Here is a 24,745-nt window from a genome sequence, read left to right as displayed (position 1 = left end):
TCTCCATAGTGGTCCCAATAGTGCTTCCCCCTCTTCTCCATAGTACCAATCCATATTGTGCCAGTATATAGGGCCCCCATAGTGCTTCCCCTCTGCTCCATAGTGGCCCCCATAGTGCTTCCCCTCTGCTCCATAGTACCAATCCATATTGTGCCAGTATATAGGGTCCCCACCCCGCTGTAGCCTATCAGAGGAACGGGCAAGGGAGACGCCTCTCCTCTGCACCATTCAACTGTATCGCTGTCCTGAGGACGGCGATACAGATGAATATGGAGAGGAGTGCTTCCACAATTGAAGGGCTCATCTCCACTCCTGCTGCCTCCGGACAGCTCTGCGGGCCAAATAAAAAGGTCCGCCGGGCTGTAGTTTGCCCATCACTGGCCTATACACTGCTTCTGAAGAGCAGAGAAGGTCTTGTGTGTCTAAGTCTTATCTCTCTCTCCTTAGCAGCTTTTTAAGCTTCCTAGAAGAAAAAAAAACTGCGGGAAGGAAGGTCACTGCATACAGATCTGGCAGATTCAACAGAAAGGAGACACACTGCTTCTAAATTAAATGCATCTAAGTGTGCAGCTGAAACAGGAAATCATTTGGCTGAAATAGACTTTAGAGATGCCCAAAAGCACCAATTCTTTCACAGTTGTGATTGTACAAAGAAACACAGCACAGGTACGTTTTAAGCATATTGTGTTTGGCTTAGGGTATTGAAGGTGTTAATGTCTGTATGCCTGATAATCTATGGCAGTGAGGAGTTTAATCACTGCCTCACAGTTTAGAGGTGGTGTTCACAACGATTACAACACTTTTCCTTTAACTATATATCTCTCAGTCTAAGCTTATCATACATTCATATTAGCATATTGATTTGATATGGTGCTGTTTGATATCAAAGCTAAAAGTATGACAAAAGCACCAAGTTCCCTCTTTTCTTCCAAGTAGTCTCAATGATAAAAACTTCAGACATTCCTCCATAAGACAGAGGACAAACAAAAGGACATTTTTGTAAATAAAATTTATTTTGCTCTGTTTTCCAAGATTAACATTGAAACCACAAAAACAGTATAATACATTAATATATTGACTATTTACAATATACAGTAGTGTATTCAATTTCTCGGAAATATAGATACAAAAGCCTGAAGAAACCCCAATGAGGTACTCCAATTTAGGATATTTCATCATAGATGAAAAGTTAAAGAACTGGCCCATAGCAACCTAAATCAAACCTAGGGGAAAGGAAAATTAAGCAAAGCAACAAACTGATTAAGTGTGAGTGCAGTAAACACAATTCCTCCCCTTAGTAAGTATTGCACAATCAATTCACACAAAAAGAAGGATAATATAACACAGGTTTTATGGCAATCAACCTCAAAAAACCGATTTGATTTATCTTTATGAATCCAAAAAAACATGTTAAATGTCATTCCAATAAAATAACCCAGAATAGGAGAAAACCGGATAGAGTTGCAGGACATGCGGGCTAGTGGGAGAACCATGGCTTGCCTCGGCATGCTTGAAAATGTTAGCAGTGGGTTTAGCATTTATAGACATCTAGAGTGTAGAGTTGTCGATATGCTAATTTCATAAGCAGTCAGTAATGCAAACCGTTGTACCAAATAAATGCTTTCTTCTCCTGTATTTCATGGCAATTAAAGTATTGAATAAAAATGGAGCTTGACCTGGCCACTATGTAGCATCAGCTCAACTCAAGGCAATTATGGTAAAGTTCTTGATTGCTAAACATTTTGGTTCTTAGTTCATTCCATTGGTATGTTGGAAGAAAAGAAAAAAGCGCATATCCACAGGAAGCAGCATCTTGAGGAAAATATCACATCTTCAGGAAGACTATCTCAGCCAAGACTATAAATGAAAAAAGTAGGCCAGTCAGTGAAAGGTTTAGATCTCCGCATGGACAGCATTCACTCACAATAGGTAATATGATGTATGCATGCCATACATCTGATTGCTGGGTGCACAATCTGTGATCAGTTTATAATCCAGGAATCCTTCAAACTAGTAGGGAGGGTCCAAAGCAGACACCCCTTAAAAGCTGTAAGGAAAACCTTTGAAAAGCCAAAATAAGATTTTTCTTGTGGCTTCTATTTTCATAGATTAAAAACATTTTGAAAGATCGTTAAAGGCAATTACACAATTATTTACAGTAACATCAAGAGACAATTTTCAGCACAGTCTTGGGTATTTATCAAGCACATAAAAGTGAATGGAGCAGTGGACCAACATGCACACCTCTGTTCCATTCAGAAAGAAGACTTAGGGTGACTGGGGTCCTGCGGTAGAAGCCCCCTGATCAAATGTTTATCTTGAGGATAACCAATTTAAAGGGGTTGTCCCCTTCACTCCTTTAGCATGTACGAGCAGAGCATAGGAGCATTTCCTTGCTCCGATGCTCCCCTTGCCTTGCATCGAAAGGTCTGTTTGTTGTGAGCCGGTGAAGTACCAGGCTTCACAGCACTATGCTAGGCGGTGACGTCATCATCATATCACTATTACCCACCTCTAAAACAGCCCAGAACAATGCTATACACCGCCCATTTGTGCTGGTAGCATTACCGGGCTCCCAGCTAGGCGGAAGTCTCTGCATAGCATAGTGTTATAAGCTCGGTACGTCACCGGCTCACAACAAAGAGACCTTGCCCTGCGTGTTGGCTGCTCAAGGAAATGCACTGATGCCGCACTCGCCTCTGATGGCCCACTCGTACACGCTAAAAGAGTGAAGGCGAGCTTATGTCAACCCCTTCAACATTCCCTATTAAGCTGAACCCAAGGTAGTTATGGCAATTCTGGTTTCTTACTTTTTATTCACTTTTTGTTAGTCTGAAACATTAGTGTTCATTCTGTTGCTCTGATTCAGTTTTTTCATGCCGTCTAGTCAGAGGCTGTCCTCTCTAGCATTTTCCCATACAGCAGATTGAGCTGTGTAAACAGGGATCTGCTGCCCAGAAACAATGATTCTCCATGGGGACGAGTGATTGCAGTTGTGATTGCTCATCCCCATAGAAGAGGAGGTGACTGCTGCATGTAAATGCAACTCTCACCTCCTCTGACGAGCAGGCAGTTATCAGGAATAAGCAGCTTGTCCCCTATAATTGCCCCCTGGGTTGTCATGTTTAAAGGGGTCTTTACGGAGTTGTAGAAAGCAGGAAATATCAGCTTAATTTGTGTGTGCACGCACGCTCTGGTGGTTAAAATAAAAACGGTTAAATTTTTTTAAAGGATATATATTAAAAAAAATCCCACCAAAATAAAAATAAAAACATTTTCTCACACACACAACTTGCATAGTCATCATGAAACTATACAATGTCAATTAGGCAGCTAATGTCTCCATATAGCTCTGGTCTAGCTATTTATTTCTTATTCTTTTTTTTTTTAATTCAAAATCGTATCGTTTGTGGACACACACTCAGGCATACATTGGCATACACATATCAAATAGATACAGCTTTTTAAAAGGATCCAGTCACCTCAGTTTTGGCCAAGCCACTCGAACAGGCCTGTAGAGCAAACAGTCATTCCTCCATAGCAGTCATTCCTCCATAGCTCTTTGGTTCTTGTGCCATACGTAAATTAGGTGGCTTTCTTTCAGCCTCCGTCCTGCCTCTAACCTTTTAACTGCCAACTCTGGTCTATCCCACTTTTTAAGCCAGGTCCATCAATATTGGGACATGTACACAATTCTAACATTTTTGGCTCTATACACCACCACAATGGATTTGAAATGAAACGAACAAGATGTGCTTTAACTGCAGACTGTCAGCTTTAATTTGAGGGTATTTACAGCCAAATCAGGTGAACAGTGTAGGAATTACAACAGTCTGCATATGTGCCTCCCACTTGTTAAGGAACCAAAAGTAATGGGACAGAATAATAATCATAAACTTTCACTTTTTAATACTTGGTTGCAAATCCTTTGCAGTCAATTACAGCCTGAAGTCTGGAACGCATAGACATCACCAGACGCTGGGTTTCATCCCTGGTGATGCTCTGCCAGGCCTCTACTGCAACTGTCTTCAGTTCCTGCTTGTTCTTGGGACATTTTCCCTTCAGTTTTGTCTTCAGCAAATGAAATGCATGCTCAATCGGATTCAGGTCAGGTGATAGACTTGGCCATTGCATAACATTCCACTTCTTTCCCTTAAAAAACTCTAGGGTTGCTTTTGCAGTATGCTTTGGGTCATTGTCCATCTGCACTGTGAAGAGCCGTCCAATGAGTTCTGAAGCATTTGGCTGAATATGAGCAGATAATATTGCCCGAAACACTTAAGAATTCATCCTGCTGCTTTTGTCAGCAATCACATCATCAATAAATACAAGAGAACCAGTTCCATTGGCAGCCATACATTCCCACGCCATGACACTACCACCACCATGCTTCACTGATGAGGTGGTATGCTTAGGATCATGACCAGTTCCTTTCCTTCTCCATACTCTTCTCTTCCCATCACTCTGGTACAAGTTGATCTTGGTCTCATCTGTCCATAGGATGTTATTCCAGAACTGTGAAGGCTTTTATAGATGTCGTTTGGCAAACTCTAATCTGGCTTTCCTGTTTTTGAGGCTCACCAATGGTTTACATCTTGTGATGAACCCTCCGTATTCACTCTGGTGAAGTCTTCTCTTGACTGTTGACCTTGACACACATACACCTACCTCCTGGAGAGTGTTCTTGATCTGGCCAACTGTTGTGAAGGGTGTTTTCTTCACCAGGAAAAGAATTCTTCGGTCATCCACCAGTTGTTTTCTGTGGTCTTACGGGTCTTTTGGTGTTGCTAAGCTCACCGGTGCGTTCCTTCTTTTTAACAATGTTCCAAACAGTTGTTTTGGCCATGCCTAATGTTTTTGCTATCTCTGATGGGTTTGTTTTATTTTTCAGCCTATTGATGGCTTGCTTCACTCATAGTGACAGCTCTTTGGATCTCATCTTGAGAGTTGACAGCAACAGATTCCAAATGCAAATAGCACATTTGAAATGAACTCTGGACCTTTTATCTGCTCATTGTAATTGGGATAATGAGGGAATAACACACACCTGGCCATGGAACAGCTGAGAAGCCAATTGTCCCATTACTTTTGGTTCCTTAACAAGTGGGAGGCACATATGCAAACTGTTGTAATTCCTACACCGTTCACCTGATTTGGATGTAAATACCCTCAAATTAAAGCTGACAGTCTGCAGTTAAAGCACATCTTGTTCGTTTCATTTCAAATCCATTGTGGTGGTGTATCGATGTCCCAATATTTATGGACCTGACTGTACTTATGCAGGACAATAGTTCTGTGAAGCTATGCTTCTGCACACTGTGGTTACACTGCACAGCCATTGATAAAGAGCTATCACTGCGTATGCAAGAAATTCAGTGAGCGGATGTATAAAAGAACATCCACAAATTTGATGAGAGTATGGCTACTTTCTAAACTCTTACATACACCGAACTCTTCCCAGTGGACTTACATCACCTAATTACATACAATGTAGGAAGGCATAGGAAATTAATTGATCAGATGAAAACTGTACTCCAGCACTCAAAGACTGCAATAAAAACATGCAACCACAATGTCACTTAGCAGGAACCAACTCTATTCCACTTCACTAGTGCGTTTCCTAGCCAGCCGGGGCTTTAGTCAATACATTTTTCATCTGATCATATATTTGCGACTATTTGGAGCTGCATTCCATCCACTTAGGGGAGCTGGTATTTCGGCTTTTTTTTTTAATCGTCTCACTATTAAACCAGTATCAGAAAAGTGTGCGTTTTTATTAGTAAGATTTATCACGGAAGGGAAAATGCTAAAAGCATGTACTTTATTATTAATCCCTTAAAAAGGAAGGGAAGAAGTTGTGTCAAAAATCCACAAATTGCTTTAATCCATTCAGGGCTAGGAGCATCAAGGAAAGAGCGCTAAAAAGAATATCACGTCCTTCCCAAGATGCACTTAATCAAGTGTCCCAGCCAGTGAATGTGGAATAAAGTGCCACAAATAAATCAAACAGCCCATATGTGACAAATGACTGTCACCACAAAAATGAAAGAGACTATGTGGTCACTAAAAAACAAGCAGAACAAAAATGGGGGGGTGGGGGGGGGGGTGTATGTAGTCTGGAAAACGCTGATCATTGTATGCCTCTAGCTGCAGTGTAACCAGCTTACGTAGGACTAAACAGACCAGTTTGTTCTGGGTTAGTCATATGTAGCTTGTGACCACCCAGATATCAAGTGCTTTCCACAGACCTATCTCACTCCCCCAAACTAAGCTATAACTCCATTCAGCGTCTCAAATGAAGCTCAACGCGTTTCTTCCATCAAGAGTCATCAGGAGCAGGATAAAGTGCACGTGGAGTACATTAGCAAGGAGGCCGCCACACTGGTGGTGTGTGGCAGTGTAATCGCCGCTGTGACGGCCGTGAACGGCCCCTCCAAGGCCTGTCTTATATAGGGGAAAGAACACCACTTCCCCCAGGAGGCTGGGCAGGCATAGGACCAATGAAAACTTAGCAGGCGGGAACGTTTGTCCACCTGCATATCACGGTCCCACAAAGATGAGAAAGTCCACCTGCCTTACATAGATAGAGGGGGATATCATAGGCAGAACATGTCCCAAAGCCGGGATACATGTGGGTATCTGAATTAATAGTACAAGCAGGCAGGTGCACCATTATGTGTATACAGATATGGCGCTCCAGATCGGAGCCCAAACAATATTGTACAGACCTACAGGGACAGCACAACAAAGTGTCAATATTATTCCATTTACATCACTTGATGTAGCCGTTACTGTAAAAAAGTAACAATATCAGCAAGCCCACAAAGTATGTAAGTGAGCCATATATGATCCTACATAGCAGATAATTACAGATTTTTTTTCACAAAAAAGGTATCAATTTATTGATCAATAAAGCAGGCAAATGAAATATGATCATTTAAGCCTAGAGGTCGCACCGTGTTCAGCCTAAAGGTCCACTGAGCTTCTTTCCGGAGGACGCGTTGGTCAAAATTGCCTCCTCTCGGAGATGGTCTTACGATCTCAATCCCTTGAAATGGGATCGATCGTGCATCTCCAGAGTGATGTAAATTGATATGGCGTTGATGACAGGATTAAAACAAATTTGTGGATTTTTGACACAACTACCCCCCTTCCTTTTTAAGGTATTAAAGGGAACCTGTCATCAACTTTATACTGACCTCACTGAGGGCAGCATAAAATAGTGACAGAAATGCTGATTTCAGCGGTGTGTCACTCATGAGTTAAACGTAAGTGGTTGCCGAGAACCAGCATCATAATCATTGCAGCCCAGGCCTTTAAAAGAGTCAAATCTACCAGAGAAGAGTCCTGGTTATTCCTAATCTCCTGCTCTCTCACCCACCTGCTGATGATTGGCAGTTCTCTCCTAGGGAGAAAACTAGGTAGAAGCCTGTCAGTCATCAGCAGGTGGGCAGGAGAACAGGAATCCATGTATAACCATGACTCTTCTCAGGTGGCCGGGACTCTTTTCCAGGCCCAGTTTGCAATGATTGTGATGTTGGTTCTCAGCAACCTCTTACTTTTAACTTTCAAAACGACAGATCGCTAAAATCAACTCACCTGTCTCTACTTTATTCTGCCATTAGTATGGGCAGCATAAAGTTGATAACAGGTTCCCTTTAATAATAAAGTACATGTTTTTAGCATTTTCCCTTCCATGATATTTTTATTTTTTTTCACATGCAAACAAATTGCTAAGTTACTGCACAACCATTATCATTCTTTTTCTCTAGGTAACGGTGTGAGTGGTTTTTGGTGCCAAGACAGAGTAAACCCATCCCCTTTAAAGAAGCACCCCAAGCAGCCCATTAGAAAGGCACATGAGATCATCTCTAGTGAATGTAATCTTATCAGTGACTGTATTTGTAAGTTATAACCTACCTTCTGATCCTTAGCTGTGTCATGTGACCAACACACTGCCTCTCCAACTGATACAGGACAGAAAGTCTGTTACTCCTCTATTCATTGTGACATTGCGGCTCCCATAGGAAAACAGAGAGAAACTGGCTTCCTATTTGGAGAGTCAGTGTGTTGGTCACATGGCACAGCTGAGAATCAGAAGGGAGGGGATAACTCCTAAAGTCACTGGTAAGCAACTTCGCTTCACAACAGTTTACATCATGTACCTTTCGAAAAGGTCAGAGAATAAAAAGGTTTGTGGGAGTGCTTCCATAAACTGTAAAGAGTTACAGGTGACTGATGTTACAGTGTAGCTCACGTCATAGTCTTAATGAAATACCTATAATCATATTTTTATTTTCATCAATTAGTTATGGTTTTTATAGGACTATTTGTATTCATAGTAGAAAAATGAAGTTGAAAGAAACACAAAGATTGTAAAAGATTACTAAAATGAGGGTGTGCATTTGGAAAAATTTGGATGTACTGTACAGAATATGATTAGGAATAGGAGGCCCATGAACAGTTTTGATCTACAGCTACAGATGAGTATTGAGAAGCACTAAATTTAGGAATAGCACAAACTTAATATAGAGGATATATTTATTAGAATACAACACTTTTCTCACTCACCCGCATGCTAACTGATTCAGAAGATACCACTGCGAGGCGGGGTAAACTACAAAGCCAGGGAGAAAAGAGCTTAGTGCAGTTAATTCAGACATAGGAGGTTAGTAATACATATGCCTATTCAGATTAGCAAGCAGGGATTAAGAGGTGAGCTGGATGCTAATCTAAACCATAAAACATACAGTATACTATTCTATTGGGCCGTTACTCTGCAGTCAAGCAAAGCTGAGATGCTTTTCAGAACTAAGTAGGCTAAGATGATCTTATCTGAAAGGAGAAAATAATTTAAGATCTGTCAAGAATTCATTAGAAGAAGCAAGTTGTAGAGGTCTTTGCACGTTTTGGACCTCAGGACTATGTTCTCTGGATCAGAAGGCCACAAGTAAATTTATAACATGTGTAGAAAAGTACCGGTAATTACAAGTAATTAAAGGGGTTAACCGGGACTTATAAAGTATCCTTAGCCATCAGTGTTTGAGGGTTTGACCACCCCATTGGACAAGAAAATGAAAATGCCCCTATATTGTTTACAAAATCAGTGCTTTATACTGAAGCTCAGTCTCACGGAAGCACAGCCACCCCATTCGTACGTGCTACACCTTTGTAAACAATGAAGGGGCTGGAGGGGTGTGTCCCAAATGTCACCAGTTTTCAGCTTCAGGGGAATCTTTTTTATTATCTTCTACATTCTTCAGGTGTCACTGACTCTACAGATTGTTGTATTTCCTCACTGAAGTCAGTTAAAGACTGACTGCTCAATTTGTAGTCCTTATCTTTAGTTTCCTGACAACAGGTAAACATTCATTTAAAGGAAATGTCTCATCAGAAAATTACCTATTTTTAAATTATGTTTTTATTTTTATTTTTTAGGAACTTTTGGCGATTTTATTTTTTTTAACATTTTCCATGTCCCTATCTACAGTAAAAGGCCTCATGCACACGGTCCGCAAATCGAGAATCCGCAAAACACGGATGGCTGCTAATGTGAAAGTAGCTTTACCTGTACAAAACAGAAAATCATCACCTATTATTGGACCTAGTGACCATAGTAAAAATGCATTTTTTTTTTTAAGTGACATGAGAAAAAAAAAAGTTTAACACAAAAATGTGATTTTGAACAATAGGTCATTTTCTGATGACAGGTTCCCTTTAAGATGAGCTTTAATCTTTTTCATCATAATTCAGCTACTGGCTAAAGTTAAATTACACTGGCAGATCACACAGGCGACTGTCAGGAGAGAAGCGTTCCTTCCAGGCAATCGCCTGCTCGTCAGCTATTACATGCAGCGGTGTCATTGCTCATCCCCATACTGAATCATTGTTTGCCAGGAGCAGATTGTGATTAGACACCGCGATTTGCACCGACAAACGATGATTTTTAAACCTGTTGAAGGATTCCAATTGCGTTTGCTCGTTCATAGGGTAATCGGCGGCAGCATTATACTGCCAGATCATTGCTAAGAAGTGTTCATACTTCATACGAACACTTGTTGGCAATGATCTGCAAGATTATGTGCCAGTGTAATACAAGAGATGAAGGTTACAGATTGACTCTTGAGAGCAGTTCTCTGATTTCAGTGAGATGGAGAAAGAACTGTTTACAGAGTCAGTGATAACTGAAGGCGGCATGAGTCAAATAATTGAAGAATGTTAATATAGACCATTTGGCCTGCAAATAGAGGAGTGGATTGGCACTCCGTTTTTCAGTACCTCCTATTGCAATGCCTGGGAGCTACAGAAACAGCGCAGCACAGCTGTTTCCGAGTAAGAGCGCATTCACAGAACTGTATTTTTGGTCCGCATCCGATCTGCATTTTCTTTGTGGATCAGATGTGGACCTGTTCATTTCAATGGGCTGCAAAATATGCAGACAGCAAAACAGAAAATGTTCTATTCCTGTCCGTTTTGCAGCCAAGAATAGGCATTTGTTGCACAGTGCAATTCGCAGACCGCAAAACAGAAAGGGACATGTGAATTCCCCCTTATGGAAAAAGCATATCTTGCTGTGCTACTCTGTTTCCGTAGCGCCCATGCACTGCAATGCTTAACCCTTAATGTTGGGGTTGTAGATACAAGCTACAAATCTGCAATATATGTTATATGCCATGTTGGAATGTGGCCTAACACGATAGGTTTCCTACAGTAGCAGTGCACACCAAGATGTCCACAGTCGGTTGGCATGTGTACTGCTGCTCGTCAGGTCTGGTTCTGGTAGGATTATGTAATTATTTATGATTGCTGTACTTTTACTGTACCACAGATAACAATAAGGGGCCTACATGCTAGCTGTGATGTGGACACGCACATTAGGCAAAGCTGCACCCACTGTTTTGTAGAAACTGGCCAATCCTCTAAAATGAATGCCAATGACAGACTCTCCCCTAACGGTGGATAGTGAGGAAAAGTAGGGTCGGCATGCTTGATGTCAACATGTCAACCTTTTTGTTCTCAAGGGAGATGAGCTGCCACTAGAGATGTCTGGCAGCAGTTTATTCCCCTCTTTGTATTGAGAACACATGCATGCTCGGTTTAGGGCTCTTTCACACTTGCGTTGTTCTGTTTTGGCATAGAGTTCCGTCGTCGGGGCACTATGCCGGAAGAATCCTGATCAGGATTATCCCCATGCATTCTGAATGGAGAGAAATCCGTTCAAGATGCATCAGGGTGTCTTCAGTTCCGGACCGGAAAGTTTTTTGGCCGGAGAAAATACTGCAGCATGCTGCGCTTTTTGCTCCGGCCAAAAACACTTGCCGCAAGGCCGGATCCGGAATTAATGCCCATTGAAAGGCATTAATCCGGATCGGCCTTAAGCTAAACGTCGTTTCGGCGCATTACCGGATCCGACGTTTAGCTTTTTCTGAATGGTTACCATGGCTGCCAGGACGCTAAAGTCAGTATACTTACCGTCCGTGCGGCTCCCGGGGCGCTTCAGAGTGACGTCAGGGCGCCCCACGCTCATGGATGACGTGTCGCATGGATCACGTCATCCATGCGCATGGGGCGCTCTGACGTCATTCTGGAGCGCCCCAGGAGCCGCACGGACTGTAAGTATACTGCTCTCCCGCTCCCCACTACTACTATGGCAACCAGGACTTTAATAGCGTCCTGGCTGCCATAGTAACACTGAACGCATTTTGAAGACAAATGCTTTCAGTTCACTTGCGTTGTTACGGATCCGGCGGGCACCTCCAGCAAATGGAGTACACAACGGATCCGGACAACGCAAGTGTGAAAGAGGCCTTAGTCGAGCATTCAGGAGCAGTGATGGCCAGTTCGCATTGTTCGCCCGCGAACACATGCGAGCTGCCATCTTTTTTCACAAGTCTGGCGAGGCACAGGTATACAGTGTTCATTTTAGGACATGGTCAGATATCATAGTCAAATATCAAATTAATGCCAATGTGACACCTGACCCTGACCCTGACTTATGTTCTTCATAGGTCAGGGTCAAAGTTAGAATGAGTAGTAGATATACTATCTATTTGTATGCTAAATCACACAACCAAAGTTTGTCTATTGCTGAGCTTATAGCTCTGTGCATAAAATGCTGTAAGCTAACACATTACAGTGTTATGAGCGCATAGCTGATAGCTCAGTGGTAAAGCAATTGCCTCATATCCAGTGTTTCTGTGTTCAAAACCCCTTTAAGCCGCTAAAAAATGTTTACATTTTATTAAGAGGCAAATTTAAGGTTTACTGTGGTTTTGTATGCTACATCACATAGATGAACAAAAATCCCAAGCTCATACAAGGCAAGCTGGTAGCTCAGTGGTAATGCTGTTGCCCCATGTCCAGGATTTCGGTGTTCAAAACCCCTTTCAGCCTCTAAAATTTTTTTACATTTTATTAAGCCCTAGATGAGAGGCAAATTTAAATGATGTGTGACGCTGATATCTGACTTCCTTCATTTGTCAGTGTCACAAACCATTTTAGGTTTACTGTGGTTTTTGGTATAATATATCTCATAGATCAAAAAAATCCCCATCTTTGGTGTCTAAAGCTATAGCTCAGTGTTAAGACACTTGCTTTGCATGTAGTGTTCATGCGTTCAAAACCCCTTTCAGGCTTTTAATAAAATTAATATTTTATAGAGCTCTATATCCGAGACAAATTCAAGCGGTGTGTGATGTAAGTAGTCCTTTTTTATTTTATTAAGAGTACATGGGAAGCACTATAGTAAAGGGGGCACTAATTTACTGTATCTTCATCTATTTCCAGGTGACTGAGTTTTTGTTTTTTGTTCTCTTGAAACAGTCACTGTACAATATAATAATGTATGCTTATTTCTTAGGAAGGAGTCTAATTATCAGATCTGTAAATCACTTGATTGCAATTATTTGTCGGCATCCACCCAAACATAAGCTGCAAAGATATGACCACTAGGGGTCTCACTAGTCCACTGTGGTTAGGCATGTTCCAGCTCTCCCAGCAAATACAAGCAGGACGAAGTGTGGGCCTGTTCTGGAGTAGCTGATGAGGAGACTTGCCAGATTCACTGCCTCTTCACAGCAAACCAAATTATCTTACTGTAAGTCTGCTCTCCTCCGCTATCTTACATGGCTTATACATTGATTCACCTCTCTCAAGTGTGTATGCAGTTCCATATTAGCTAGAATCACTTTATTTCTGGGACCCCTGAAAAAGTTGATTAGTCACTGTATACAGAGCTGTGTCCTGGATTATACATATCTACTGTATATATGTGTATTATACACACAGTGTGCTATAGCTTCACCACACTGAGATTTGCTCAGAAAGCTGATATACATATCAATGCTTTATCCAAAGACACAATATACACTGCTCAAAAAAATAAAGGGAACACTTAAACAACACAATGTAACTCCAAGTCATTTACACTTCTGTGAAATCAAACTGTCCACTTAGGAAGCAACACTGAGTGACAATCAATTTCACATGCTGTTGTGCAAATGGGATAGCCAACAGGTGGAAATTATAGGCAATTAGCAAGACACCCCTAATAAAGGAGTGGTTCTGCAGGTGGTGACAACAGACCACTTCTCAGTTCCTATGCTTCCTGGCTGATGTTTTGGTCACTTTTGAATGCTGGCGGTGCTTTCACTCTAGTGGTAGCATGAGACAGAGTTTACAACCCACACAAGTGGCTCAGATAGTGCAGCTTATTCAGGATGGCACATCAATGCGAGCTGTGGCAAGAAGGTTTGCTGTGTCTGTCAGCGTAGTGTCCAGAGCATGGAAGCGCTACCAGGAGACAGGCCAGTACATCAGAAGACGTGGAGGAGGCCATAGGAGGGCAACAACCCAGCAGCAGGACCGCTACCTCCGCCTTTGTGCAAGGAGGAACAGGAGGAGCACTGCCAGAGCCCTGCAAAATTACCTCCAGCAGGTCACAAATGTGCATGTGTCTGCTCAAACGGTCAGAAACAGACTCCATGAGGGTGATATGAGGGCCCGACGTCCACAGGTGGGGGTTGTGCTTACAGTCCAACACTGTGCAGGACGTTTGGCATTTGCCAGAGAACACCAAGATTGCAAATTCGCCACTGGCACCCTGTGCTCTTCACAGATGAAAGCAGGTTCACACTGAGCACATGTGACAGACGTGACGGAGTCTGGAGACACCATGGAGAACGTTCTGCTGCCTGCAACATCCTCCAGCATGACCAGTTTGGCATTGGGTCAGTAATAGTGTGGTGGGGTGGCATTTCTTTGGAGGGCCGCACAGCCCTCCATGTGCTCGCCAGAGGTAGCCTGACTGCCATTAGGTACCGAGATGAGATCCTCAGACCCCTTGTGAGACCATATGCTGGTGCGGTTGGCCCTGGGTTCCTCCTAATGCAAGACAATGCTAGACCTCATGTGGCTGGAGTGTGTCACCAGTTCCTGCAAGACGAAGGTATTGATGCTATGGACTGGCCCGCCCGTTCCCCAGACCTGAATCCGATTGAGCACATCTGGGACATCATGTCTCGCTCTATCCACCAACGTCACGTTGCACCACAGACTGTCCAGGAGTTGGCAGATGCTTTAGTCCAGGTCTGGGAGGAGATCCCTCAGGAGACCGTCCGCCACCTCATCAGGAGCATGCACAGGCATTGTAGGGAGGTCATACAGGCACGTGGAGGCCACACACACTACTGAGCCTCATTTTGACTTGTTTTAAGGACTTTACATCAAAGTTGGATCAGCCTGTAGTGTGTTTTTCCACTTTAATTTTGAGTGTGACTCCAAATCCAGACCTCCATGGGTTAAAAATTAGATTTCCATTTTTTTTTTTTTGTGTGATTTTGTTGTCAGCACATTCAACTATGTAAAGAACAAAGTATTTCAGAAGAATATTTAATTAATTCAGATCTAGGATGTGTTATTTTTGTGTTCCCTTTATTTTTTTGAGCAGTGTATGATCATGCAGATCGCAGTACTATGTGATAGCTTCTAAGTATAGAAAAACCATGTGGTAATGTCATAGCTTGGAGGTTACATTAATGGCTTTGCATGTAGATATCCCAGGTTGAAGTCCCCAGAAAGACATATGTTTTTTTTTTTTAATAGCATCTACTATAATAAATAATATGTTATTAACCGGTAGGATACCAGCGCTGTACATGTATGTCGCAGGAAACATGGTCATAAATCCCAGCGCCGTACAGGTACAGCGCTCTGATCAGGCGGCCACAGGAGCTACTCCCTCCCGATCAGCTGCCGGGGTCCGGCAGTCACTGATAGTTGGACCCCTGCTGTATGCATCGGTATTGGTGAAAACAATGATGCCGGCTCATTAACCCTTGCACTGCCGCGGTCAGCGCTGACCGCTGCACGTGCGGTATCCTGCCGGGTGCAGGGTGTCCATCGGTTCCCCGTGGTGCTGTGACGTCAGCCTGCTGTCTAGCTCTGTCAGTCAATGGCGGGAGGGGTGTGTGTGCAGAGCACAGGGGGTGTTACAGAGCATTGCTCAGAATATTCAGCCCCGCCTCTGAGTGCTTGAATTGTTTATTTGCATATGAATAACAACTGAGATATCTCTGTAGCTATTTATCATACATAATCAGCATAATGAGCCCTACCAGGCAGTACATATGGTCTAATAGGGTTGATTCTGGTGACAGAGCCTCTTTAACCTCTTACGGACACAGGGGGTACCTGTACGCCCTGATGTCCGAGTCCTTAAGGACACAGGGCGTACAGGTACGCCCTATGTATTTCCGATCACCGCTGCACGGCGGGCGGTGATCGGAACGGTGTGCCTGCTGAAATCATTCAGAAGGCACCCTGTGATAATGCCGAGGGGGGTACTGTGACCCCACCGTATCGGCAATCGCTAATAAAATGTAAACGTTTTTTAGAGGCTGAAAGGGGTTTTGAACTCAGAAAGCCTGGACATGGGGCAATGGCATTACCACTGAGCTACCAGCTTGCCTTGTATGAGCTTGGGATTTTTGTTCATCTATGTGATGTAGCATACAAAACCACAGTAAACCTAAAATGGTTTGTGACACTGACAAGTGAAGGAAGTCAGATATCAGCGTCACACATCATTTAAATTTGCCTCTTAATAAAATGTAAACATTTTTTGAACACAGAAACTGGATATGAGGCAATTGCTTTACCACTGAGCTATCAGCTATGCGCTCATAACACTGTAAGGCGTTAGCTTACAGCATTTTAGGCACAGAGCTATAAGCTCAGCAATAGACAAACTTTGGTTGTGTGATTTAGCATACAAATAGATAGTATATCTACAACTCATTCTAACTTTGACCCTGACCTATGAAGAGCATAAGTCAGGGTCAGGGTCAGGGGTCACATTGGCATTAATTTGATATTTGACTATGATATCTGACCATGTCCTAAAATGAACACTGTACAGGTAAGCCCTTACCTGTGCCTGTGCGCGAGCCGGTCTTAAAACAAGTGCGGTCAGCGGGAGCAGGCAGTTCCGAGAACAGCCACCGGGGGCCTTCATGGGGCTGTTCTCGGAACTGCCTGCTCCCAGTGACCGCATTTGTTTTCAGACCGGCTCGCGGCACAAGTAAGGGCTTACCTGTGCCTCGCTGGACTTGTGAAAAAAGATGGCAGCCGCATATGTTCGCGGGCGAACAATGCGAACTGGCCATCACTGTTCAGGAGTATGGGGGGGGGGGGGGGGGGGGTCAGAAGGAAAAGCTATCAGTCAACCAAGTGTTCGGCTGACAGCTAGCTAAGGTAGTTTGAGCTGAGACAAACTGTGCTGTCTATTGTCGCCTTATAATAATATGACAGACATGTAAACCAAGTGTTAGCATAAGGAAAACTAGATTAAACATGAAAGCTCTTGTAATAATATGACAGATATGTAAACCATGTGTTAGCATATGGAAAACTAGATTAAACAACTAAATGTGAAATACAAAATTATGGGTCCATTCACACATGGCCGGCACCCCAATAGAAATGCCTTTTCTTGTCCGTGTCTGCGGACAAGAATAGGACATGCTATATTTTTTTGCGGGGCTGTCCTCATCTGCACTTCCGTTTTGCAGCGCCATTGAAAATTAATGGGTCCTCACCATTCCGCAAAATTGCGGAAAGGATCCTGACCCATTCACACAGACGTGTGAATGGACCCTTAAACTGATGAGATGAGATGGCGACAATCAACATATGTAATGTATCACTACTTTCCACAATGAGACAATAGTAGTGGAAATGAAGAAGGATATTAGAGAAATAAGGTTAGGGACGCTGAGGATGAGATATGAAAGAACTCATGTAAAAGGTATAAAACTCCAAACTGTATTTTCTAGTATTCAAGCTTTCAGCAAATAACACAGATTGAATTAACGTATTACGCTTATCATCTAATTCAAGAGGACGCGATGAACAGGACAGCGCTGATGCAACCACAGAGTTACAAACCATGCATTTCTCCCCTCTTTGCTGACTCAGATGCAGTGGTCACATGGACACGAATAAAAGCAGGGGTTTACAAAGTGTTTCTTCATTTTACTCACAAAAAAATAAATATAAAAAAATAAAACACTATACTAAATATAGCTAAAGTGAATACCTATATTTAAAAATAAAGCTATGAAAGGAAAAGGATTTTTATTTTAGTTTTTGTTATTTTATGGAACATAAAAGTGAATTAACCCTTTCCTTCGACAGTCAAGGCAGGAAGAGGTTAATTCACAGACAGCAGGATCATAGTTAACTCTCACATCAAGAATCTTAGTTGAGCATGCCTCTACTGGCTCTTCTTCAAAGTGGATCATTGTGACAGCCTGTTAGAGCAATCGCATGCCCGGAGACCACTTTGGCTGGTCTCTGGGATCATCACTGTGACAGCGCGGTCGCTGTGATCTGCTGCTCCATGGGGTCCTGGCAGACTGTAAATTTACCTCACCGCTTTTATACAGTGGGTTACAATTAACAGCTTACCACCCCCATGTATAAAGTCGAGCGGGGATAGGCAAGTTCTTAAAGAGAACCGGTCACTACGAAAATGCAGTGCAATATGGAAGCAGCAAGTAATACAGCAGGAGGGGCTGAGAAGATTGATATATAGTTTTGTGGGAAAAGATGCATGAAAATTTGGAATTAATTTATTTACATTTCTGACCTGTGTACAGTGGTCAAGTGAGCGGTCTAATCAGACTGATAGCGTTCCCGGTATACAGGTGCTTACATGGACGGCTGTCAATCACTGATGAGCCAGTTCATTGGCTATTCACAGAGACGGGTTCCCTTTTATCTAGGTTTCTGTTATGCTGTCTACTACTGTAATCGGTAAAAATATCTTTGCATCCATGAGATTGAGAGATAGTCCTTACCACAGGTTTGGAATCTTCTCTTTCCAAGATCTTCTCAGCCTGATCAGCTGGAAATTTAAGAACTGTAGTAATAACTTTTGCCATGGTCTAAAATGTAAAAAAAAGAGGGAATTGCATAAAAAACATAATGCAAAAGTTAAGTATGCAATGCATTTATTGTATTCCATGTTATTAAATGAATCTCAATGTTCGAAATTTTGGAAAGAAATTCTAAGTGATAAATGAGAGTCTGATCTGTTCCGTATTTGAGATTATGAAACCTCATTGCCAGAAAAGAATCAGCCTTTGCATGGCTGGTGGCTGACTGTCCAGTATTTCGACACTGATGGTCTATCTTCAGAATAAGTCATAAATATCTGACCGGCGAGGGTCTGACAGCATCACCTGCTGATCAGCTCTTCTGCAATAGCTCTGGTGCCTGTACTACACAGCTCCATCCATTATGTACTGGATGAAGCTGGTTACTGCAGCATTGCATTCACTTTACTGGGGGCAGCAGTGGAGTAACCAGCTCCCTCCTCTAAATAATGGAAGTCGCCAGGTGGTTCAGGCACCAAAACCATTGCAGATCAGGTGATCACCTGGGGTGTAGGGTGTCAGACCCTCCACAGGTCAGTTATTGCTGCCCTATCCTGAGGACACTCAGGATACTGGACAATCCCTTTAAAGTATGTCCACATGGGATGGAAAAAAATCCATTGCACGTTTCAAGGTGAAAATCTGCAGAAAGCATTGACATGCTGTGTATTTATAAACTGTCAAGTTACATGCAGATATTTTTCTACAGCGTGTGGTTCAGATTTGTTGAAATCTCATCCACTTTGCTGCTACTGTAATATGCTGAAAATTTTCTGTCTGGATTTCTGCTCTGCATGGAATTACCGTAGCTTAAAGGGGAATGCATGTAAGCTCTTATTATGATCAGTGACTGCATTGTGTATAGGAGGTCCTGTCTCCATATAAACGAGGTCTGCTGTTCTGTATCTCCCTGGGAAGAGAGGTTTTGGGGAAGTTGCTTGGAACGTTTCCAAATTTTGCACCTAGTTACGCCCTTGGGTATAGTAAGGCCCCATAGAAAACTTTGGGGGCTGTATTATGGCTGCGTACCACTTGCATATAACTCTGGTGTCAATGGGTGGTCAAAATTAAATGGACTCTACAATTTGGACAACCCCTTCGTAATTACCAGTGTGGGCACAACACAAAAATACACATCTCATACTGCAGACCTTGTTATGAGAAGGACGAGGCTTTATCCAAGCAATCAACTGTGGATAGGAATCTCTTCCCTACTTTTCAGAAAAGAGGTTCTGCAGCATCTGCATCTCAAATTCTGTAATTTTATTTAAAGGATTACAGAATAAAAAAAATAATCAGCAACCAAATAAAACAAAAAATGTGAAGCAGAAAATGTACTGTAAACGATAAAAATCAATGTATTCTCGAAAACTGAAAATCTGCATCTGTTAAACACTATCCATATATCTTATTTCATTAATATATTAGATGCTCTGGCCATTAAGTGGTTGAAATAACCTGGCCTTTATCCTGGCAGAGCATTGTGATGTCACCACAGGTGCACACCCCCCCCCCCCCCCAACCCCAGTATTAAAAAACATTGGTGGCACAGTGCGCCCCCTAAGCCCCCCAATATTAAAGTAATTGGCGGTGCAAAGCATCATTGGTGGCAGTTCTGATCGGAGCCCCAGCAGTGAAGTTGCAGGGCTCTGATTGGTTACCATGGCAGCCACTCTATTGAAGCCCTGGCTGCCATGGTAAGCTCCCTGCTGCTGTGTGCACAAAGGCTAGGGCAGCAGGGAGAGTGTGAAGTCCTATTCACCCTAAAATATCCCAGGTTATAGCCCCTAAGGGGGGAAAATCGTTATTAAATAAAAAAAGGATAAAATCACCCCCCTTTCCCAATTTTTCATATAAAATATATAAACAATAAATAAACATTACATATCGCCACGTCCAAAAAGTCCAAACTATTAAAATATAAAAAAATATCTCCTATGCGGTGAAAGCCGTAACAGAAAAAATAAAAAAAAACTGCGTGATTTGCGATTTTTTTAGTCACCTTGTCCCCCCCTAAAAATAGGATAGGACTGTTCTATTATGGGCCGGACATTCCATAAAATGCAGAATGCACACAGCTTTTTTGGTGTTTTATTTTTTTACATGGTGTCGTAATACTTTTTTATGGTAGCGAAATCGAATCAAAATTTTGGTATCGTGACAACCCTAGTCAGGATCAGATGATCTGCGCTTCAGCACAAGACAGATTCCGGGCTTGGTCTCTGCACTCACCCACCGGACTTTGAGCAATCAGACGTATTTACTAAAGAAGTGAGTTTCCTGCTGCATGAAAGGCAGATTCCAGGCATAGTATCTGCAATAACCACTGGACTTGACATTTACTGGACTTTCCGCAGACAGATGTATTCACCAAAGAAATTAGTTTCCTGCTGCATTAAGAGGCAGATTCCAGGCTCGGTCTCTGCATTCACCGGACTTTCTGCAGTCAGATGTATTCACTGAAGAAGTGAGTTTCCTGCTGCATCAAAAGGAAGATTCCAGGCTTGGTCTCTAAAGAAGTCAACACACTTGACATTCACCATTGATTCAAGGGAAAATCTACCGTCCTTGTCACGTGCCATTGTTTTCCTCCACTGCCTAAGGGAAGGGCAGTCCTTCAGCCATGGTTCCGTAGAGGTTTCCTCCAATGGGGGTTTTTCCTCTCCTGAGTGCTGAAGGCCCGACTCTTCACGAGTCAAAGGCCCATCGTCAACAGGGCCACATTTAAGACCAGAGTCCTGACTTCTAATGAGAACATCTATTGTACATTTGATACCTTGCTGTTAATAAAGTAGTCAGTGTATATTATGTAGTGGTGTGTCTGAGGCTCTTTATGAATCTTCATAGTCAACTGGATGGGGATGCAGGGTGTCAGACACTTGCTGATCAGATAGTGATGGCCTTTCTTGGTTTTACAGCTCAGCTTATTTTTTTTTATCCCCTACTTACAGAATAAGGGATAAGTATTTGATCGGTTGGGACTGCTGGGTCACCCATAATCATGAAAATGGGGATCCTGTGTCCCCAAAGAAATGGAATGGTAGAACAACCATGTTCCCTTCTGCTTCATTCAATGTCTATGGGAGTTCTGGAAATCACTAAGAATTGTACTCGGCTATCTCCAGCAGTTCCATAGAGAGTGAACAGAGTAGCTATGTGCATGCTTGACCTGCCCTTCATTCATAGGGGACAGTTTTCGTGATCAGTGGTGGTCCTAGTCATAATGTGGATGCGGAAAAGTTTTGTATTGACAGACCATATACTCATTGAAGTCAACAGGTCCGCAAAAAATGTGGATGTAACATGGACCACGTCCATATTTTTTGCGGATTTGCGATTTGCAGACTGCGAAACAGATATGGTTGTGTGCATGCGGCCCTATACAGATTATATTGAGATTTTTTAATTTTTATTAAGTGGGTACGGTCAGCGGTGCACCACCAATGGAGGCAGACTATGCAGCTGCTATGGGGATCCTGTAAGAAGGGGGCCCGGTCTTGGACAAAAGGCCCCGCCTCCTAATTACACTTAATTCTTGCTCCAGTCTTGAATACCTGTCCGGGGCTCAGGCTCTGCTTTCCAGCTCTTGCTCTGTCCTGTCCTTGGGGCCCCCTTTTCTGCTGGAGTCCCGACTAGCGCTCTATGTTGTCTCGCTGCTGGGCTGGCCAATCAGCATTAGCAGTGCTTGAAGAGTCTGCTGCTGGTTGGCTTCTTGCCTAGCGTCCAGCAGAGAAACTGTGTCCTGCGCCACGGGAGTTAGGATTTCCAGGGCTGTGGAGTCGGAGTCGAAGTCGGAGGCAATTTTGGGTACCTGGAGTCGGAAAAAAAATGAACCAACTCCGACTCCTACTAGATTTAAATTGGAATAAATAAAAAAAAAAAGCAAGTTTAAATGTCCTAATTCACATAAAGTTATAATTAATTACCGCATTTTTCGCCCTATAAGACGGACCTGCCCATAAGACGCACCTAGGTTTTTGAGGAGGAAAATAAGAAAAAAAATATTTTGAACCAAAAGGTGTGCTTTTGGTGAGTTTTGAACTAATGGTGGTCTGTGGATGGCACAGTTATGGGGGCATCTGTGGATGGCACAGTTATGGGGGCATCTGTGGATGGCACAGTTATGGGGGCATCTGTGGATGGCACAGTTATGGGGGCATCTGTGGATGGCACAGTTATGGGGGCATCTGTGGATGGCACTGTTATGGGGGCATCTGTGGATGGCACTGTTATGGGGGCATCTGTGGATGGCACTGTTATGGGGGCATCTGTGGATGGCACTGTTATGGGGGCATCTGTGGATGGCACTGTTATGGGGGCATCTGCGGATGACACATATACAGCATCTTATCTTATGTGTCATCCACAGATCCCCCCACATAACAGTGTCCCTGTATAGTGAATGGGGGCCGGCATCTGTTTCTGTAATGGCAGCGGGGCCCGGTGCCTGCTTCATTCAAAAAGTGGGCGGAGCAGGCGCGTGACGTAGTGAGCTACGCTACGAGCGCCCACCCGGCCTCCTGACTGCCAAGAAGTTAGTAGTTAGTAGTACAGCGCTAGATTTAAGATGATTGGAATACTTTAACAATACCCACAAGTTAGATATGATTACCGTATACTACAGTGAGCGGGGCCCGGTGTAGTAGAATACAGTGACTGCACCGGGCCCCGCTGCCATTACAGAAACAGATGCCGGCCCCCAGCCCCTCCTCCCTCTCAGCCCATTCACCGGACGGTCGCAGCATTCGCCCCCATAAGACGCACTGCTATTTTTCCCCCACTTTTGCGAAAAAACGAGATTTTTGTATAACTTACCAGTAAAATCTCTTTCTCGCTCTTTCCTTGGGGGACACAGAAGACCTTGGGTATAGCTCATCTCCATAGGAGGCGTGACACTAAGTGAAGACTGTTAAGCCCCTCCTCCACAGCTATACCCTCAGCCTGGAGAGAGAGACTGCCAGTTGCGTGTCCAAGCAGTGAGAAAAGGCAAAGTCCAACAAGGAACCAACAAGCCAACTACCCAACGGGTAACACAAACTCGGAAACCGTGTAGAGAAAAACAATGAATGGGTGGGTGCTGTGTCCCCCAAGGAAAGAGCGAGAAAGAGATTTTACTGGTAAGTTATACAAAAATCTCGTTTTCTCGCCCAGTTTCCTTGGGGGACACAGAAGACCTTGGGACGTTCAAAAGCAGTCCAAAAGGGGAGGGACCACAGCTCCAAGGCGAAGCACCCGAAGGCATCAAGGAACCGCCGCCTGCAGACCCAGGCGGACCAAGGCAGCATACGCTCTGTAAAGCGTGCAAGGAAGACCTGTGGCCGCCTTGCTCAAATGCATGGCCGAAGCCCAAAGCCTCCGGCCCAGGAGGCACCGACCGCTCTGGTGAAATGAACGGTGACAGCAAAGGCAGAATCGGTGCGGTAACCTCAGTAATAGCCAATCTGATAAAGCGGAGGAAAACCACCCTGGAGTCCATCAACTCTAAGCGCGGACCTCCAGGAAACCCAAGAGACCGAACGTCGACAAGAGTCGGAGATCTCCAAGTAAAACCGGCAAGGCCCAAACAACGTCCAAATCGGTGAAGTGTTGAAGCGAAAGGCAACACCACCTTCAGAAGGAAGGAACGGGATGTAGAAACAGCCCTGTCCTGGGAAAAGACAGAAGGCTCAGAACAAAAAGGGGCCATTCAGGCACCCGTCAGAGACACGACTGATACGGAAACACAACTGTACAGGACAGGCGGGGTAGAGAGAACTTCTGTAACGGCTCCAAGGAAAAGATTGGAGCGCCGAGAGCTCAGTATGTAGTTCCCAGGGCGGTACCGAAGGACAGTACAGAGGAACCAAAGAGCCATTTCGAGTAAGAAGGTCTTGACAGGCCCAGAGGGCCGGGGAACGCTGGAAGAGGAAGAACAGCGCTGACACTTGACACCTCAAGTAAAGGAATCCCAGTCCCAGGTCCAGGCCGGACTGGAAAAAAGACAGAACCATGGGGAGAGAAAAAGTCAGAGTGGGGAATGCACAGCTTCCCACAGAACCCCAGACAAAAAAAAAAAAAACATAAGTCTTACGACAGATCCTGGACGAAATACAGCCAGGAGCGGACAGTAGCGAACCCGCTGGAGTCGCCTGGCAAGCGGGCGAAAACCCAATGTGATCAGGCGCAGACCAGTAACACGGGCAGAAGTCGACAAAACTGGTCCCGTCGGCCCCCGAGCAACGTTGTCCCGTATCCACCCGAGTGGGGGAGCAGAAGGACAGACGGAACGGAACCAAAGGGTCCGCCCAGTATCCGCCAGATGCCAGGAC

At 43.7% G+C, this 24,745-nt stretch overlaps 1 protein-coding gene across 5 annotated transcripts in view; it reads right to left on the bottom strand.

The window, feature by feature from the left end:
- Positions 1-994: 994 nt before the first annotated feature.
- The window catches only part of GOLGA4 (golgin A4), a 156,564-nt gene continuing 132,813 nt past the window's right edge, over positions 995-24,745 (bottom strand). For 4 of the 5 annotated variants that reach the window (XM_040433541.1, XM_040433540.1, XM_040433543.1 and 1 more), the window contains 3 exons: positions 18,360-18,446; positions 8,572-8,617; positions 995-1,857 (listed from right to left, as the gene is read on the bottom strand). In XM_040433541.1, the coding sequence (XP_040289475.1) occupies positions 8,588-8,617; positions 18,360-18,446 (117 nt within the window). In that variant the 3' untranslated portion in view covers positions 995-1,857; positions 8,572-8,587. The remainder of the gene's footprint in view (positions 1,858-8,571; positions 8,618-18,359; positions 18,447-24,745) is intronic. The other variant, XM_040433542.1, reaches the window with a different exon arrangement.

The sequence above is a fragment of the Bufo bufo genome, chromosome 5 (assembly GCF_905171765.1).
Source record: "Bufo bufo chromosome 5, aBufBuf1.1, whole genome shotgun sequence".
NCBI classification, from domain to species: Eukaryota; Metazoa; Chordata; class Amphibia; order Anura; family Bufonidae; genus Bufo; species Bufo bufo.
Note: the sequence above shows the minus strand (reverse complement) of the source record. Positions and strands in the feature narration are given on the sequence as shown.